Below are 15341 nucleotides of genomic sequence, written 5' to 3' on the forward strand. Positions count from 1 at the left end.
AATCAGTTTCACAAATGTGTCTATTTCTGACTCTCTTTGAGGAATTTAACTCATGATCTCTGATGGGCACTTTGTCCAAACCATATATGTATACTCTACATTAGCAGAATAGAATCTCTATGAACAGAGAGAACAACAGAAATCTTCCTCCCCAGGAACTAGCCTAATACAGGACTCAGGACTCTGAGATTATTACTTCATTAAATAGATACACATATTGATGAATGGGCAGTTGCATGGGTGAGTGGATGGATGGAAAGAGAAAGAGTAGTGGGACAGAGGGACAGATAGATGAATGGATGGGTTAATGGATAGTGGATTGGTACCTGGATGGATCGACAGATGGAATGATAAATAGACAAAGATGGATGATTGATGAATAGATAGTATCTACATCTCTAAACAGTGGCTTTTTTAAAAAGACAATTGTTACGTCACTCTCTTGTTTAAAATTTACCATGAGCTCTTCATCTATCTAAGTGCAAGCTTCAAGTCTTTTAATGTGTCATACAAAACACTTCCTGAAGTGGGTTCTGTTTAGCAGCCCTTACTACTTTCTTTGTGTGAAACTGGAAGTCTTCTTATCTCACATTCATTCTCAACCATTGTCTATATTTGAAATGCTTCCTCCCGCAAAGACTTCCTTTCCTGGTCCCTCATTTCTTCTCATGATGGTACTCATATATTTGTGACCATTTATTAAAGATCCCATTTCATTTGCATTTGATAAATATGTTATGAAGTGGGTAACATTGAAGTGGGTAACATAGCTGAAGCTGGATAGTTGGGACTTTAATTCAGCTATAATTGCTTCAAAGCCTGGTACACTGCTTGGACCAACAATATCCAGTGATACTCTACTAACTATAAGAGGTTTCCTCAGCTATCTGGAGCTTTGTTTTCTATAAAATGAGCTTACTTGCTACCAGGATACAGAGATCTGAGGCATGCAACTTGTTTGGTGCATTGCCTACATAAAAGGCTGGTAAGTGTATGAAACCTGGCATTATTACTAATAGGTTTTGTGAAACTTAATGGTTCTTTTACTATTTAAGAATCTGTCTGTAATAACTAGATAAGTAGAAGCCTTGCTAAAATTCTACTCCTATGTGCCTATTTGGGCATAATGAACAGACCCACCTTATCCTTTGGAAAGCATTTGGTCACTCTATTGATTTTACAAGAAAACAAAAAGGAATGATGAGTCAAACAGATTTGTCATCTTTGTTCTCCTGTGGCTTCCCCAACTGATAGTCATTTTCTCCAAGGATGGGAGAAAGATAGCTTTATCCCTTGCCAATTCCAGGGAAAGCACATGAAGGGGGTGGAATATTCACCTGGCACCAACCACTGGAGAGTACTCTATAAACTCACATCTTCTTTTTATAAATGTATAAATTCCCATATTGATAGTTGTTGAGCAAATACTGAAAAATACCTACTATGCATAATCTCTACAGACCAGATACTGTTTTGACCAAAGGCTCTCAGCATTGAGTAAAATGGAGACAGAAATATCTAGTCTTACAAGATTTTTAATATGATCTTTTGAGTTAATTACTGACTAGAGAATGTTCTTAATATCCTGTAAACTGTTTTGGATAACGGATACTGGATTCAAAAGAGATCCCTGTATCTTCACAATCCAAAATTGGGAGTCAGAAATACATGGTATTGCAGAGTAAATAAGAAGACTTAAGTTAGTTGCAGAATTATTGTCCCTTTTCCTTAAAGCAAGAGTGACTTCTAGCAAGCATTTAATTAGTAGGTGATGAATCCAATCAAGATATAGTGGAGGAAATCTTGTAGCTATGATTATATTGTCTTGGTCAGCTGTTATTTATGAAAATGTTTTTGTGTATTTTCCATGTTTCCATTTGTTCTCTATTTCTTTTCAATTTGCCATCTCAACTTTGTAGCATGTTGATTCTCTCTTTATAAGAAAAGATAAGAATATAGAGGGTGGGGGCTGGAGAGATGGCTCAGCCGGTAAGAGCACTGACTGCTCTTCCAAAGGTCATGAGTTCAAATCCCAGCAACCACATGGTGGCTCACAACCATCCTTAATAAGATCTGACACCCTCTTCTGGTATGTCTGAAGACAGCTACAGTGTACTTAGATATAATAAATAAATCTTTAAAAAAAAAAAGGATATAGAGGGTGTTAACAACCTCCACTGCAATAACAGCCTCCATACACACATACACACACAACTGCATTTTTAATGCTTATGTTATCTTGAGTCCTGTTACATTGTAATATTACCACAAAGTATTGTAAGACTAAGGTTGCTTTTCTTCCTCTTTATTTAGAAGTATCCAACATACCCATCCCCTAAACGAACACTACTATCCAGTTATACTGACGGAGCAAATGATATGACTACTACTATAACTTCTCTTAGCTTGTCCTCACCAATGATCTCTGTCTCTCACTGAACTCCCCCGAGCTGTGATCACTTTTCTCAGCAGTACAAGAAAAGGGTTCTCTGTATGGGTGACCTCATCGGTGAAGAATTTATAAATTGCTTCAGACTGAGATCAGTAGAGAAGAAGCATCCTTTTTCTGAGGAAAAGTAGCAACATCAACTTTTTCTTTTCCCACTCCTCTGTCCTTGAGTGAAAGGAGACATAACTCAGAGAAGCACAGTGGTATTGAATGATCTCATGTAGGGAAACGGAGGAGTAGAGATAAAAGGGCCCCAAGTCTGACTTGTAGCTCTGTCATTTGGCTTAGTCTCCTCCCAGGATCTCTGAGTAAGACACGCATCCTCTCTGTTTTGCTCTCCTCTTCTGCTAGTTATTTTCTGGTGCTTCTGTTAAGTCTAAGCAGGATGTATCAACGTCGATGATACAACTGGAACTCTAATTTTAATGATTCCTGCATCTAGCAGGGACTTCATGGTATATACCTTTGTTCAATTAATTCAATTTTTTGAACCTTAATTACATCATTTAGAAAATGAATCTATTCAAAAATTAAACAAGTTCATGGGACACAAAGAGTGTTCAGAAAAATACCTCTTCTTTCTTTCTATATGCAGCACCGAAACCTCTCAATGGAAACTTAAAAAGGGAAGCTTCAGCATTTTCTTAGTAGTAAGACACTTGAACTTCACTTCCAATGTTGGGTGACTCCTCTGAGATCTGTTATGCGGGGTTGGGGGATGAGCTGAGTGCTCTATATACAGCAGATTTCCATGACACTAGGAGTTACTCCTTTATCCCTAAGTTCTCATCAGACATATCTTTTTCTGGGTCTGTGGGAAACTCTGAAAACCAGAATGTAGCAAGAACTCATTTGCATCTCTTTTCGATATAGGTCACCCAGATGTTGAACAGCCCTGTAAATCCAGTGTCCGAACCTGGAGTCCAAATTCAGCTGTCAACCCACACACAGTTCCTCCAGCCTGCCCTGAGCCACAAGGCTGCTACCTCGAGCTGGAATTTCGCTACCCTTTGGTCCCTGAGTCTCTGACCATCTGGGTAACCTTTGTCTCCAGTGATTGGGACTCTAGTGGAGCTGTCAATGACATCAAACTCTTGACTATCAGTGGAAAGAATATCTCTTTGGGTCCTCAGAATGTTTTCTGTGATATCCCACTTACCATCAGACTCCGGGATGTGGGTGAGGAGGTATATGGCATCCAAATCTATACTCTTGATGAGCACCTGGAGATTGATGCAGCAATGCTGACCTCCACTGTAGACAGTCCACTCTGCCTACAGTGTAAACCTCTGCAGTATAAAGTGCTTCGAGACCCACCTCTGCTAGAAGATGTAGCCTCATTACTCCACCTCAACAGAAGATTCATGGACACGTAAGTGCATTCTCCCTCTCAGGAGCTGATAAAATGGGTGGGCTGTGGAAAGATGTGGGGAAAGTCAGAAGGTCTTGACCGAAAAGGAGAAAGTTCATCTCCATCAGACTTACTTCTAGAGATTGTATCCCAGTGCTGAGTGTAGAATTCATGTTAATAAGGCAGAGTTGATATAATAGGAAGGGCCATGGATGGAGTCAAAAGGGTCAGAGGTGAGGACAGTCTTCTGTGATATTCATTTATCTCTCCAAACCTTGGTCTTTTCAACAGCAAACAAAGGAGAGTGGATGGGATTAACAATAAGTCCTTTATTACTAATGAAGATTACTCTTCTGATAGAATAGAACTTTGCTCATGATTTATGTTTATATAAGTTTGAAAGAGATTTATGCATTCTGATTTTTTCTCCACTACATGAAAATGTTGGGTGAAGTGGCAGCTTCATAGGGACTTGGGCACATGCCTGCACAACCACATAAAAACATTCCTAGACACTGAATCTCTCTAGTCACAGTCTTTCTGCTCGTTGTAGTTCCTGAGGTAGGAATGAGTTCCAAATTTCTTGGATCACTAAAGACCTTACAGCTGTAGGATCCACAGATGCTTTCGTGAGGGAAGAGATATTCACTATGCTGCTTGATTTTAACATTCAGTTTTTAAGCCCTTTTCTGCCATTTTCTTTACATCCTCATGATATGTGTCTTTTAAAAGAGAAAAATGCCTGCAGTGAAGTCACTAGCATTGTGTCTGTCTGTGTGTGTTTATCAGTTTTCTGCTGTTGGGACAAAAAAAACATCATTGTCACTTGGACATTTTCCTACCTACCATTGCTAGAGCCAGGATAGTATATTATACTACCGTGCAAATAGTAGGATGGAGATGCTTGATTTATGCAGTCCCGAAAATAACGAGAGAGTTTCATTTTTATCATAGGGTCCATTCTCCAGAGATCAGTAAGTTTATGAATCCATGAATATATTATTCTTCTTACACAATCAAAACCTTTATGATCCAATAACCTCCCAAAGACAGTCACCTCTGCACTTCACTTCAATGGGAGCTAAAGCTCTGATACATGAACTCTCCTGTGGCATTTAAGATCCAAACCATAGCATCCTGTCCACCCAGCAGAGGGCTATAATAAAGGCAGGGTCACTCATTCATCTCATGCACTCTACAACCACAGCCCTACAGTCATTATCAATTTGCAAAGAAGGGGAAAAGAGGCATTCAGACATGAGGTCACTTGTTTGGAGAGTGGTGAGAAGGAGATTGGAATGTAAGCCCAAGTCAGTGGGTCCAACTTACGTTCCGTCAAAAGATTTGCTCTAACTTCTATTTTGGTCTTAAGAAAGAAAATGCTAGAGACCTAACTGCCTAATTTGAGTGAGAAGACTCTGCAGTCAATCAACAAACCTTATGTAGCACTTCCTATGTGTAAGAAATGCTGGTTGGAACATCTGAATCCTGGAGAGAAGCTCGGGAGGCAGACGATTTACATTTAGCCCGAGTCCACCCACTTATGAACATTAGGCAGTTGGTCACCTTCTTTGAGTGCTCAGTTCTCCTCTGAGGAAAATTCTGACCAGCATGACTTCTATAAGTTTTGTGTGACTCTCTATTTGGTTCTAAGATGATATGAGACATGATTTCTACTCTATACTTGAAAATATATACTAAGCGAATCATTAATGGAAACCAAATTCTGGAAGGAAATTTTTAATCTTTTGAAGAAACAGACAGGACCACTTTCAAATACTTTGCCAGCACTTCCTTTTAAATGCCAGCAGTTAATGTGCACATCTCAGGCAAAACCTTGCTCATTTGTTGAGTGGGAGATGAAGAACATCTGTTTAAGAACTCAAGGAGAACACTTGGTTTGTGTTTGAGAACATACTTAAAACTTAAGTGCATTGTCTTTGCATGAAAATATTCCATAACCCTGTCTCATCCATCCCTCACTTGTCTGGACTGGTAAAGTTCTGTAAATTTGTAGCCACTTAAAATTTCTTCATAAAATAATTGGGGAAAGAAACAATGGATGCCTTAAAACCTCAGTTTAAACATGGCTTTCATTTTCTTGCCTTCATTTATGAGCCTATGAGAACAACTGACATGGGTTGATAAGTGCAGAATGGTGGAAATGAAACGGAAGAGAAGGCATCCCGAATTCTAGTCTGTCCTGCATTTCTAACTCACTCTGTGGCCATGGATGTATCTATCACTCAGTCTCTCTGATCCTTAAATGCTTCCGTTCTGTAAGAGTGGTGTTGCTCTCAACTTGTGGTTCTTAAATTAGGTTGCTCCTTTCAAAACCTTAAGATCCTTTTAAATGGCTCAGTTCTCACCTTCTGTCTCTCCCAACTGCCTCCTTGGTGTTGACTTACTAGTAAGAGTGAGCTCTGATGATCAGGACTTGTAAACATCTCATGGTGAGATTATAATATAATAAGGTTTCTGACCAACTCCTTTTAGGCACCCTCCTGGCTATAGAACTGCATTAGCCTCACTTGGGAAGCCAGAAAGGCCCGGTTCTCAGGCCCTGGTCAGCCTATTGAATGAGAAATCCTATGTGCAGGGTCACTGTAGGTGATTCCCTTGCTGTTTAAACTTTAACAGCTACTGCTCTTGGTGAGTTCTCAGGGCCAAAAATCACCAAGATTTCTTTCACTCTTTTTTTGGGGGGGGGTATTTTCTTTATTTATATTTCAAATGTTATCCCCTTTCCTGGTTTCACCTCCAAAAAACACCCTCTCCCTGCCCCCCAACCTTGCTCACCAACCCACTCACTCCCACTTCCTGGCCCTGACATTCCTCCACACTGGGGCATAGAGCCTTCATAGGACAAAGGGCTTCTCCTCCCATTGATGTCCAACTAGGCCATCCTTTGCTGCATATGCAGCTGGAGCCATGAGTCCCACCAGGTGTGTTCTTTGGTTGGTGCTTTAGTCCCTTGGAGCTCTGGGGATACTGGTTAGTTCATATTGTTGTTCCTCCTATAGGGCTGCAAACCCCTTCAGCTCCTTGGGTTCTTTCTCTAGTTCCTTCATTGGGGATCCTATGCTCAGTCCAATGGATGACTGTGAGCATCCATCTCTGTATTTGTGAGGTAGTGGCAAAGCCTCTCAGTAGAGAGCTATATCAGGCTCCTGTCAGCAAGCACTTATTGGCATCCACAACAGTATCTGGGTTTGGTGACTGTAAATGGTTTGGATCCCTAGGTGAATCAGTCTCTAGAGGGTCATTTCTTCAGTCTCTACTCCACACTTTGTCTCTGTAACTCCTTCCATGGATGTTTTGTTCCCACCTTCTAAGATGGAGAGAAGTATCCACACTATGGTTTTCCTTCTTGAGTTTCATGTGGTTTGTGAATTGTATCTTGGGTATCCCAAGCTTCTGGGATTCTGGGCTAATATCCACTTATCAGTGAGTACATTTCATGTGTGATCTTTTGCAATTGGGTTACCTCCCTCAGGATGATATCCTCCAGATCCATCCATTTGCCTACGAATTTAAAACTCATTTCTTTCACTCTTAAAGCTACTCTTTTGGTTTGCAAATAAGAGTAGAAGGCAGTCTATGTAGCCTTCTATAAAGGGAACTGGGGATGCCCAGAATCACTCAGACTGGCCCCTTCAGTGAAAGCACTCAGCCTGAGGGCTTGAGCAGAGGCCATCCCTCAGTTTATGGGACAGAAACAGTCTCTGCATCACCTCATATTCAAAAGCCTCACTGTTAAGTCCACACAGCAGTATACCGTTTGGATATTTTTGTTTGGTTGGTTTTTGTGTTTTGTTTTGATCATTTGGCAGTCAACCATTTTTGTGTAGTTCCCTAGTATGTGACAAGTGCCAGACCGAGGTACTGATTAACCTTCATGGTGGCCTTTAAAAAAAAGTATTTATTTTTATTTTATGTGTATGTTGTGCCACATGAACATATGTGTATCACAAGTGTGCCCAGGGAGGCTGGAGGAAAGCATTGGCTCTCTCAGAAACAGGAATTACAGAAGGTTGAGAGCCACCACAAGGGTGCAGGAAACAAAGCTCAGGTCCTCCAAAAGACCAGTGAGCACTCTTAACCATCGAGCAGAGGCCATCCCCCAGTTTCTGGGACAGAAACAGTCCCTGCACCACCTCACATTCAAAAGCCTCACTGTTAAGTCCACACAACAGTATACCCTTTAACCATTGAGCCATCTTTCCAGCACCATCTTTTTGCCTTTCTTCAGAGTCACCAAAAAAAAAAAAAAAAATTCTTGGAGACTAATAGTGGTTTGGACTGTGCTTTCTCAACTGAATATATTCAGAATCACTGACAAATAAAAGGAAAATCCATCACCCTGAGCCCATCTACTATTTCAACCCCTCTGTTATCTCTCAGTAATTTGAGTATCAAAGCCCACGCAATTATGTGTGTGAGAAAGAGTAAGAGTTAGAGAGGGAGGGAGAATTTGCTGCTTTTAAGGGTTTATTTTTTTCCGTATCAAGGGAATTGGCTTTTATACAAGTTCTATATAAAGGCTATTTGGGAGAAAAGAAGAGGGGGGAGTTCCTTTTTCTTCTGACTCAACCCATTACATGATTCCCTTTGACCTTAGTATCCATTTTTTTCTCCCAACGAAAATATTTATTCTTTCTGTTATCTGCACTAGAGATAGTTTCATAAGGTATGACATTGATGGAGAGAGCCTTCTGTGCTTACTCCATGGAAGTTTCTGGTAGATAGATTATATTTGGCCAGGACAAGAAAAAAAAAATGTGGAATGCTTCCATCTTCTTGAAGGGAAAAGACAAGAGAAAACCTACATTGTATGAGAACTAACACTTGCTGAATTAAAGGGCCAGAACCAACTTTGTTAATAACTAACTCAGCACATGACATCAAGGCACATTTTGTAACCTCAGTTTTCATCCCTATAAAATACAAAAATGAAGGGCCAGCACATTAAGATTTTGTGTGTGGACATATCTATCCAGAGAAGAACCTTGGGTGAAAAGTGAGTTTTATACCTATTTTACACTAGAAACATTCAGCAGGGATTTCTTAGAATAGTTGGTCTTTATGAGTCTCTAACTGGCTCAGAAAACCTTACTTAAGTAGATTATCTGTGGCCAATAGCAGTCATTTATTTTTTTACTCTGGCTCAAGTGCCTTTTACCCACTTAAAAAGCAAGTAAGAAAATCAAACCTCAAAATGATGAAACCATCCTTGAGTGGCTAGGAAATGTATAGCCAGGTTCAAATTCCAGATCTAATTTCAAACTCTAGTTCCTAACCACTCTAAGGCACATTCTCATATCAGAAGGCACAGTTTAGGAGCTTGAAAAATGCACTGACTTGTCCAGCTTTTTATGTATGATATGTAGAATATAGAATTGCAAGGCAGAAGCTACCAGACAGCAATGAGGTCCACTGACCAGCTGCTGAGATCAGAGACTACACATTATACGGCTGGTCTCTCTGACCTTGAGTAGAGGGAAAAAAAGAGCAGGTTATTTTTGTGAGATTTCTTGGCTTTCATACAGTCCTTAGATTCTCCCAAAATGAAAACTCTGTATAAAACTCATAGACAGATACATACATACATGCATATGTATATACATAGGCACATACATAGATAGATACATACATACATGATATAAACATGCATAGAGTGGTATTAAATCAAACCAGGAACAGCGTAGCTGCTCACTCGTTCATCTTTGCATCTGTCTATTTCATCCATCTAACAATTCATTGAACAAATCTTCACTAGATGTCTACTTGGTGCTATGCTCTGTGTTTGGAAATGAAGATGGGGCAATGCTAATTTTTCAAAGTTCTCAGGCTACGTGAGAAACAATGTTACCTCTGTAAATGATGCTCTAATGGGAGACTGACTCCAAAAACTGAAAAAAAATGAAATCTAATTTTAGAAGTGGAGCATAAATTGTTCAGATTCTGCATTTTTTTCCTTTTAAATTGGATCTGGCATAGAGGAATGAGAGGAGTTTAACAAAAAGAACCTAAAGCGTACTAGTGTTTTCTCAGTGCATGTCAAACACTTATGCATAGATAACATCAATGGCCTTAATAGTTACAACAACCCCCTTACTCTCAGGCCATAGAAAATGGCCTGAAACTCCAGGAAGGGAGAGAGATCATAGAATTTACACAGCTATCAGGTGGCAGATCTGAAGCTGGTTAGGTAGGTGGCTCTATTGACTTTTTAAGTTTCATCCTTTTTAGCATCACTCTCCTTCAAGTGCAAAAATCATTACACTTTTCTTTCACAGCTTGCTTATTTGTTTACCCCATTTTATGCACTAACCGATTCTCTCATATTCAGAATGTCGTGCTTCCAACTCTATGCCTGCTGGTTTTCCCTTGTCTCCCTGGCATTCTCAGTTTAAGTTTGGAGTACAGGAATTGAATTCTCAATATGTAGGTACATGTTCTAGCAACTTTGACTCCAGAATCTAGATATCAGATCCCAAACACGTCCTTTGCAGTCCTCATGCTCAGAAGCCATGTTCACCAGTGGGAAGCTGTTAGTTCACTGGTCAGTTTATTTTCTCATCCAATACTTTGATGGTTTTCACTTGAATCCAGGTACTTTCTAGTTGTTAAGCATGCAATAATGAGGTAAGAAAAAAATGTCCATGCTTTGACTGATTCTTAAAATACAGTTGGAAAAGACAAAAAGAAACAAGTACTCATCTGCCAAGGTGAAGCAGACATGTGTGGCCAACTTAAGCCAGCATTTAGCCGAATTCAAGGTCAACTGAAGGCACAGGTGGTTCCTGTGTGCTGTTTCTATGGCTCTTCAGCTGAGTCATCTCATTTCTCTTCTTCTCTTTTCTTTTCTTTTCTTTTCTTTTCTTTTCTTTTCTTTTCTTTTCCTTTCTTTTCTTTTCTTTGCCTCAATTGTAGATATTTCTCCCTATTAGGTAATCAGCCACTTGGCTTTTATATTTATTCATTTGTCCATTCATTCATTAACTAAATAGCCAAAATCCAGCATAATCGTTTCAGTAAAACATTTCATTTAACATATTATTAAGTGTCTGTTTTGTGCGATGCACTGTATTCAGACTAGACATAGCTCTGATCAACTGTTGAGTCCATTTCCCCAGTTTAAAGAGAATACAGACAGGAATCATGGACATAGTCATACAAGAAAAGTACCATGCTATAAGGAGCACAGTAGGATCATGTGAAAGCCCAGGAGTGGAAAAAAGAAGACGGTTTTCTAGAATGAAATCTACACAGAACTAAAATATATGGAACATCTGCTCACTGAAATTTGTCATGGCTCATAGGTAGAAACCAAGCTGTGTCCAGTAAGAATGATGAATGAGTAAAGAAATGAATGAACAAACAAATGAATGAAGACAGGCAGGGAAACTCATCGGTGTACAAGCTCAACCACACCTCACATGTAGAACCTTGAAGTAGAAATAATGGCATTCTGGCTTATCTGTTTGGTTTGTACAGCTATTTATTTACTATTAAGTTTTCAATTATTACACAAAGAATGAGTTCATTGTGATAATTCCATGTTCCCATATTATTATACTTTGCTCATATTCATCCCATCACCCCACTCACGCTTTCCCAACTCTTTTATATCTATATCTCTCTCCATAACAAGTCAATTGTGTATATATTTCAGCGTAGTTTTGACATTTGAAGAAAAGCAGTCAGGATTTACCCTCCTCTTTTCTATCCATTGTTCTCTTTTCCATTAATGCTCCATCCTTATATTTCTTCTGTCCCTCAAATAGCTCTTCTTTGTCTTCCATGTCCATCTGTCTATCTATCTGTGTTTCAGAAGGGGAACCACAGTATGTCCTGAATCTAGCTTACTTGGCTCCATGTCCTGAAGTTCTATCCAGTTTCCCACAATTGAAATAACTTTACTCTTTACTTAAACTGTTCTCTTATTACCACAAAACAAATATTCCCCAGGTTACTTAGTCAGATGCCATAAAGATTGGGGTTTCTGTTATTTCACCTATTTTTTATTAAATATAAGTAAGGAAATAATAGAGTCTGTATTTTCTATGTTATCACTTCGGGAAATCTGCTGCAGTTGGTGTTCTTGTACAAACTTCCATGTTAGCACAAATATATGAGCATGTGCTTAGGGTCAATATTGGTAAATAGAATTGCTGGCACATAAGCTCTGGACCTTTTCCATTTTAATGGATTCCACAAATACCATTCTGAGAATGCAAATTATTGTGCTCTTCATTAGAATTTTTCCCCATTTGAGTCTGTTAATTTACCCCATCAGTAGTTGGTATGAACATGGTGCATTATAGCATAAATAGTGAATTCTGGTACACCGCAACACGGGATGTCTTACACAAAGGAAGTCTCTTCTCTGATGGGTGAAGAGTTAGCATTGTGGCATTTGAAACAAGCTTTCTCTTTTTCTTTTTTTCTTTTTCTTTTTTTTTTTTTTTTTTTAGTAGAGAATAGAGTTTATTTAGGGCATGGGGAGTGGAGTTAAGAGAGTAGTAGAGGCAGAGAAAGACAGAGAGAAGGAGAGAGTAGAGAAGTGGAGGCCAGCCATGAGGGGGGAAGGGAATGGGAAGAGAGGGGGAGCAAGGGAGCAAAAGGCAAGAGAGAGAGAGAGAGAAGAGAGCACTTCCTCTTTTTCTTGAGATGGAAATTTGAATTTCTCTTTAGTTTGTCCTGATTGCCAACTTGATGGGATTGTGAAGTACCTAAAACATTAGCAAAATTTGTGTCTGAGTGTAATTGATTGAAGAGGAAGACTGTCTCTGAACATGAAAATGGCCTGCACCATTTGGGGTATAGATGGAGTAAGAGGAGAAAAAGAGAAAGCCTAGCACACACACTTTCTCTGCTTCCCAGCTTCATGGTACAAGCTGTTCTCTGTTTTTAACAAGCCTTGCAATCCCACACTGTCCGTGCTTACTCTTCCAAACAAAAGGGTTTGTCTTTGCCCTCTCAGTTCATTTAACAGCTTTTCAATGCCATATCTCATTCTTGGTTGAACATTTTTTCAGATATTTCCTGGATATTCTCATTTCTTGTTCTGAGAAATCTGTATGATTATCTTTAAGATAACATTCATCTTTCATCTCTTCATATCATCATCATCCCCTTTATTAAACAGAGATTCTAAAGTCAACCCTCCCTCACTTCTTTCAGTAGAGTTAGGATCAAGGTGAAATAGGGAGTCAAGAGGGAATGAGTATTCATGTAGTGGTTATTCTGAGTCACTCTTTATGGATTGATATATGTATCAAAAAGTGCTTTATTGCACTCCTTGTGCTGGGAACCAGGCCATGTTCTGAAGATAAAATAGGTAACTAGAGCCAATCTGCTTGCTGCCTTTGTAGAACCTAAATTTAGTCGATGTGATAACCACTCTCATGTGTACTCGTATGAACAGCAGCATTTCTTCGTATCAGTTTTGACATCACCACCACCAAGTAGTAAGTACCTCACAGAAAACCTAGTACATTTTATAAGCCTATCAATAAAGTCTAGGTGCACATCTGAATTTTAGATGAAGAAATTAGAAGCTCTGAGAGATAGCCATGAATTCAAGCTTCTAGAATTAATAGAGGTCTAACTGCAGTATCTATCTATTTGCCTTGCCCCCACTCCTCAGAGCTGTACCTGGCAAAGCTACAGACTATGAGCATTGCTGTGATGGTTGACAAAGTACAAAGCAGTGTCCTCATGAATGGGGAAACTGCATAAAACTAGTTTATTCTTGACTCCAAAAGCAAAAGAATAAGGAAAAAAAAGATTGAGGGTAAAATCACCTTTTTAACGTTTAAGTAAATGAAGACGAGGAGGATTAAGGAGCCATAGACATTGTCAGAATAACAAGGTCTCCAATAACCCACTGCTGACATGTAGGATTTAGGCTGGACTTCTCCCACATTTACCAAGCAGAATTTTACCGATGCTCAGAGGTGCTGCCCAGCAAGGTATAGGGTCATTATGATGAGTAAGAGCTCTTTCTCCAATTCCAGAATGGGTGCCACTATTCTTAGGTCAAACCAAGCATAGTGGGTAATAGCTGACTGTGTAGGCATAGCAGATAGATAGTTCTAAAGGCCACTTCTGCATCCAACAACCTGTTGAAACTTCCCTTGAGTTTGCAGTGGCATTAAATACATCTAATCCCATATCTGGAAGAATTAAGAAAGCAAAGAGTGGCATGATCTCACACACAACACCCCAAAGGGTACAACTGTGATTCAAGGCTGGGTTAGAAAAAGAGAAATGATCAAGTTCATTGTAGTTAGAGAAAGATAGGGAGCTGTTGATGTGCTAGCCTGGGATTGGGGAGCTGGACTCTGGTAGCAGTATTCTAGTACAGCTTTTTCTATGTATTGAAGTTGTTGGGTCTTTGTGTACTCAAGAACCCCTTCTTTAAATGAAGGAGCAGGTAGATGGCTATGAAGGTCATTTCTGGGTCAGACAACCTGTTGGGACTTTCGCTGAGTTCCCAGAGGTATTAGGTCTTTCTAATTCAACTCTATAAGAAGGAAAAAAGTGCTGGGTGGTGGTTGTGCATGCCTTTAATCCCAGCACTTGGGAGGAAGAGGCAGGTGGATTTCTGAGTTCGAGGCCAGCTTGGTGTACAAAGTGAGTGCCAGGACAGGCAGGGCTACACAGAGAAACCCTGTCTCATTAAAAACAAACAAACAAACAAACAAAACCAAAAGAAAAAAAGAATAAAGAAAGCAATAGACCTTCAATAAATCTGGATTGTAGATTAGGTATAAATCAAAACCTAGAACCATTACTTCTTTCAAGGCTTTAAATGTTATGTCAGACAACAGTAGTGTGTTTTAGATATATTTTTCATTAGTGGTGGGGTATTTATCTCCTTTTGCTCTGTCTTGAATATCTAGTACAAGACCAGATATAAAGAAGAGGATCAATAAATAAGAATCGTCCTCTATGGCATACCAAAAAAAATTTCAAGATCCATAACTAAGGTTGTGTTTAGTATATCACAGTACATTATATGAAACTCATAGTATGAAGAGGACACTAAAGGAACAAAAGACTAAAAACAAAAGGTTCTCCTCCCAGAACCTCAGTTTTCTTTTTCCTAAAGTGAGTCGAATGGGTCACATGTGTAAGTCGATCTTTCCTTCATTCAACAGTCACTTAATTACCACTGTCTATCACACTCTGAGGATTAGCCTTCTGGGAGCTTAGTGTCATTAACGTGAAAACTGGACCAATAAACAAAAGACTACAAAACAGAGGGAAATGTTCTGTTAAGGGAATCCCACTGACTAGAAAATGTTCATTCTGCTCTAAGAGTTAGTGAGAAGCCCCTGTGGTGGATTTCATTGTCAGTGAAGGTCCATATGGTTTATCCAGAGAGTGGAGTTGAGGCTGCCTCCTTATGATGCTAAAGGGTGCAACTGAGAAAGGTGAGTGTGAGAAGAAATAGCAAAGAATGTGTGTGTGTGTGTGTGTGTGTGTGTGTGTGTGTGTGTGTGTATCTTGATCTCTCTGTGTCTCTGT

At 39.5% G+C, this 15341-nt stretch overlaps 1 protein-coding gene across 1 annotated transcript in view; it reads left to right on the forward strand.

Moving 5' to 3' along the window:
• Positions 1 to 15341, forward strand: part of Pappa (pregnancy-associated plasma protein A) — a 233336-nt gene that overhangs the window by 77158 nt on the left and 140837 nt on the right. The window contains exon 7 of the mRNA NM_021362.1: positions 3323 to 3821. Coding sequence (NP_067337.1) covers positions 3323 to 3821 — 499 coding nt within the window. The remainder of the gene's footprint in view (positions 1 to 3322; positions 3822 to 15341) is intronic.

This window comes from Mus musculus, chromosome 4 (assembly GCF_000001635.26).
Source record: "Mus musculus strain C57BL/6J chromosome 4, GRCm38.p6 C57BL/6J".
In the NCBI taxonomy this organism is placed as follows: domain Eukaryota; kingdom Metazoa; phylum Chordata; class Mammalia; order Rodentia; family Muridae; genus Mus; species Mus musculus.